We start from the raw sequence: 5,331 nt of genomic DNA, 5'->3' as shown, positions 1-5,331 counted from the left end.
GTCAAATCCAGTTGTGAGATCTTGTGAAGTGTGCATGTGACCTGCATGATCGCATGTTCTCTGCGTGACTTTCGGTCCGTGCAAATTGAATGCTTTAAACACTAAATTCGAATTATGCTGCGCTTTATGTATTTGCCTACTGTCATATTCATGTCATTTTCACTATATATCGGCCATCGGACACCCTGCTTTCCAAGATATCGGCATTGGCTGTCAAAAAAACAATATCGGTCGACCAGTAGACATGACATAACTGTCTGTAAAGCACCGTTTAAGGGCTGGAATACACTACATTTCCTGATTTTTGGATGCGCCGACACTATAGGTGGAAAAAGTCAGAGTCAGTCTGCAGATCCGGCAGTCAGAGTTGATAGATTTAACAGAAAATAGTCTCATTTTTAGCTTCAGACTATTATTTATTTATTTAGCTTCTATCCAGACAGAGGATATTAAACATGTTTGGTAGTTTGAACTGATTTTAGAACGCATATTGTTTTCATTTGTCACGTGTTTTCATCTGAGGCGCATGTTTCCGCATGAGTTTGTTGTGTTTGGAACGACTTGAAAAGTCTGGAAGTGTGTGATCCTCAGTCATTTAGTTTATGATGCACAGTTTTTCCTCTGTAATTATTTACAAAGTCAGCAAGGGTATGATAACTAGTGCTTTACAATCTGTTCAGATTTTAAATTGCATCATGTAACCGCAGTTTAAATTATTTTCTGTTAATCAGCATTGTGCAACAAACGTTGTTTTACTAGATGAAGGACATTCCTTTAAAAAGTGACCCAGTGACCCAAAGTGTATTAATTTCAGCTCTGTAATACATATTTTAAAATGTTAAATTAATGTTCACTGAATTCCATAGATTTATCAGAGGAAAAAATACATAAGTGAAAAATGTGACAGCTCAATGCAGGTCTAGTGTTGATGGAAGCTTATATTGATTTTACCAATTTACACCAGTATATGGTTTCATTTTGACATTACAACAGTTATATTTAGCAAAGAGTCAACATTAGCAGAGAGGAGAGGGAATCATCACAAACCTAAATCAGCCTCTGTGCTTTTCTTCATGTCTTTATGCAGCTTCTTTGTCTGATCTTCCACCCTAAAACAAATAAAAATAAAAAGTGCAATATTAAACTTTTCAACGTTAAAATTTGTTTTCCTTTCTTTCAAATTTAGCAAGAACACCTTCAGTTTGTCAAAAGTGACAGCAGAGTTTCAAGTCCATTAATGATTCTGAATTACATGAAAATTCCATTCCATTACACATCTGACTAGTTTTTGATTATTTTTAGATTACTTTGACTTAACTAGTTATCACACTGACTTAAATAACAATCTTGTACCATATTGATACGAAAATTCAAAGAGAAAGAAAATATATTACATTCGTTGTTATTAACATTAAGTGTATTAAACATCACATTACGTCAAGGTTTCTTAAACTAGGGTTCATGAAGGAACTGCAGTGGGTTTGAGAGTTTAATGAAAAGCTAATAATTAAAACAAAAAATGTCATAAAAAAATGATGCAATGTTGAGAAAACACTTCTTAAAATTTAAATAATTTGCTGTGTGGCCTCACCTATAGACCGATGTAATCAATAAAAAGTAACTGCAGTCTGATTACAAGTACTTATTTTGTGGAATTTGATTTTGTAATCCAGATTACATGTGATCAGTTATTACCCAGCATTGTGTGTATATTTAAGTGTATAGTTGCTAGGGCATTGCTTTGCAGTCGCTAAGATGTAAAAAGCCCATCCTCAATTGTCCATGATATTGTGGTTCAGCATCAAATGCTCTTATCATATTTAAATAAGAGATAAAACAACCGGAGTTATTTTACTACGCTCATCTGCAAGTATCCAATATCCATTCATGTTTCTGTACAACAGTAACATTTCCTGAGAGGCAGAAGAGATCATTCACAGGGTCTTTCACAGCGTTGATCCAGTCACACCCGCTGGGGGTGTTAACAACTGCAATTACCGCACTACTGCATCCGACTCATGCTCACACGAATGTGTTTGCGCCGCTGATGGGGGAGCTGTTCATTATAATCAATTAGACACGGACTGGGAGACACCCTTGAGGCACCTCACACCGCACTTATTACAGCAATTAAGGAGGTCTGGGGAAAATGGTGGTGAAATTGGTAATTTAATTTTTTATTTTTGGCTGTATGACATTAGAAGAATAAAAAGGAGGAAAGAAAAGGGTGTGGGAAAGTAAATCACCTTTATATCAGGATACCGAAAGAATGAAGAAAAAAAACAAGTGAAGAGATAAAAAGGAGGAGGAGGTGGGGAATCATGGTTAACTGGCAAGAAATGTAAAGAGAGACTCCTAACAAGATTAGATAAAGGGTCCATTACGGTAGGTGTTAATAGAGTAGCATTGGCCCAGCTGCTCCAGACGGCTGTCATGCGAACACGCTAGCAGCACGCCGTCTCCTAACATGTGAATGCCATTTAGAGTTAGTGCGGGTTACAAGCCAACACATTAGCACCAAACCCCCACATTCTGACGAAAGGTTTCGGGGGGCAGGAGGAGGAGGACAATGCTTTGGGGGCTATGACTACATATAAGTCCTATTGGCACAAAGTGTGAATTTTCTTGCCAAAATGCACGACGACTATGTTAATAAAGCAATGAGCCGCTCGAGACAAAGTGATTTTACTAGTAAAGAATATGACCCATGGGATTTTAGCTCTTAAAGGGATAGTAAGTTACATTTTTCAGGATTCTTTGATGAATAAAAAGTTAAAAAGAACAGCAATTATTCAAAATAGAAATTTTGTGTTACAATATACACTACTATTCAAAAGTTTGGGGACAGTCAATCTTTTATTTTTAAGAAATTAATACTTTTATTAAGCGAGGATGTGTTAAATGGATAAAAAAAGTGATAAAACGTTATAAGACTTTTTATTCATCAAAGAATCAAAGAAAAAAGTATCACAGGTTCCAAAAAAATATTAAGCAGCACAACAGTTTCAACACTGATAATAAATCAGCATATTAGAATGATTTCTGAAGGATCATGCGACACTGAAGACTGGAGTAATGATGCTGAAAATTCAGCTCTGCATCACAGGAATAAATTATATTTTAAAGTATATTAAAATAGGAATTTTAATATAGAAATTGCATTAATATTTCACAATATTACTGTTTTTTTTTTCTGTATTTTTGATCAAATAAATAAGCCTTGATGAGCACAAGAGACTCCATTTAAAACATTACAAATCTTACTGATCCCAAAGATTTGAATGGCAGTGTATATCAGTGTCCACAACAAGGCATGAGTAAATTATGTTTATGTTAATCGCACTGCAGCTTTGTCATCTCCCGCTTTAAATGCTTGAGCTCTTTTAAGCAGAATTGATTCTGATTGGCTCTCAATGTTTTTATTGTTCATCATTTTGTGGGGGAAAAAAATGTTGTGAAAGTGATTCCAAGCAATAATATTGTTACTCTGTGTCATTATCATAATAGTTGTGGTGTGGACTGCTATTCTTTTACATTCAGAATGATTTTTACAACTACATCATTATAGTTATTATCTCTGGTGTGAATGGACCTTTAGTCTTCATTCATTGCAACTGCATGGAAAACAATAACCAGCTCAATTTACAAAATATCTTCATTTGTGTTCAACAGAAGTGGTCAGAAAAAAAAAGTGTGAAGTGACATGTGGCCAAGTATGGTTACCCATACTAGGAATTAGTGCTCTGCATTTATCCCATCCAAAGTGCACACACACAGCAGTGAACACACACACCGTGAACACACACCCGGAGCAGTGGGCAGCCATTTTTGCTGCGGCGCCCGGGGAGCAGTTGGGGGTTCGGTGCCTTGCTCAAGGGCACCTCAGTCGTGGTATTGAAGGTGGGAGAGAGCGCTGTACATTCACTCCCCCCACCTACAGTCCCTGCCGGTACGAGACTCGAACCCGCAACCTTTGGGTTACGAGTCCGACTCTCTAACCATTAGGCCATGACTTCCCATACATACCAAGGTGATACATGTTTGGAACAACATGAGGGTGAGTACATTTTCATTTTTTAAATCTACAGTAAATGAATGAATGAATGAATGAATGAATAAATGAATATGGATCAATGTAGTGCACTGATCCATATTCATTCCATTCCACCCCGCTCAAGTACTACGACCACAAAAGAGTTTCACGAAGACAACGGGCATCACGTACTCAGGGTGTGTGTGTTGTTGCGTAATCTGTGGTATTCTGATAGCAATCAAACCAAAGGAGTGGCCCTCTCAGACAAGAGTTCAGGCCCCTACATGTCCGTGCCCACACCACAAGCACTTACGTGTGTGATATATGCCTTTTAACTCTTTGTACCGGGACTCCACCTACACAAGTGAAACTAAGGCGACAGAGTAAGGTGAGGCGCTAGAAAGCACATGTCTCTACAGATGACCTCCGACCTGATACAACAAAACAAGGGATATGACAAGCATGCAAAACAAAACTGTTCTGTCCTACTACATGGCTCCATGCTGGGGTGAATGTCACAAAATAAAAATAAAAAGTATGCAAGATTAAAGAAAGCAAAGGTGGAAAAAGAGTGTGGGAAAGGATATCACCTTTACATCAAGGTCAAATATAAAGGTCATTTCCCACTCTTTTTCCACCTTTGCTTTGGAAAGTGGAACCATAAAACAGTCCGTAATACTACTTTCTACAATGTACACGATTGTCACGATTTTATGCATTTTCCATTGTAAAACAAATTATTTTTCTAAGTTGTAAATAAATTGAAGTATGTTTTAAAAGAAAATACTGTTTCTGTTTTTCTAATTCAACATTGTTTAATTCAATGTGTTACTGTTTAATTGTAATTGTTTGTTAAATTTACTAGCAGTTTTTAAGTGAAAATTGTTTCTACACACACACACACACACACAAATACATACAAACACACACAGAGACATTATTTCATAGGAATTTAACATTAAATTCACCTAACTGTGATGTCTTTTCTTGTAATATTCAAAATTATTTTTTTTATATAAATTAGGGATGTAACGATTAACCGCGAGCCTGTTGAAAATCGATTTAAATATGTGACTATTCAAATCGGTTGAGATGCTAAACAAATCGCGATTCAATTAGGGGTAGGAGTTTATATGAATGTATGTCTGAGGGGAACTTACTGTCTTTCGATGGTATGTTTTCTTTTCCTCTTGCCTCTGTATAATGCATATTAAAGTTCATAAGTGCAGCGCTGCTTTGTTTACAGCGGAAACCAAGGAAACGCTTTAAGCGCCACCTGCTGGCAGAGAGTGAATCTG

General features: G+C 36.7%; 1 protein-coding gene across 2 annotated transcripts in view; it reads right to left on the bottom strand.

Annotated features, from left to right (window-relative positions):
• LOC107665194 (bridging integrator 3-like) overlaps positions 1 to 5,331 on the bottom strand; it is a 68,452-nt gene that overhangs the window by 43,263 nt on the left and 19,858 nt on the right. For both annotated transcript variants that reach the window (XM_016455975.1, XM_016455976.1), the window contains exon 4: positions 1,048 to 1,109. In XM_016455975.1, the coding sequence (XP_016311461.1) occupies positions 1,048 to 1,109 (62 nt within the window). The remainder of the gene's footprint in view (positions 1 to 1,047; positions 1,110 to 5,331) is intronic.

The sequence above is a fragment of the Sinocyclocheilus anshuiensis genome, unplaced genomic scaffold, assembly GCF_001515605.1.
Source record: "Sinocyclocheilus anshuiensis isolate Anshui unplaced genomic scaffold, SAMN03320099.WGS_v1.1 scaffold691, whole genome shotgun sequence".
NCBI lineage: Eukaryota > Metazoa > Chordata > Actinopteri > Cypriniformes > Cyprinidae > Sinocyclocheilus > Sinocyclocheilus anshuiensis.
The sequence above is the reverse complement of the archived record's forward strand: the minus strand, read 5'-3'. Positions and strand labels throughout refer to the sequence as shown.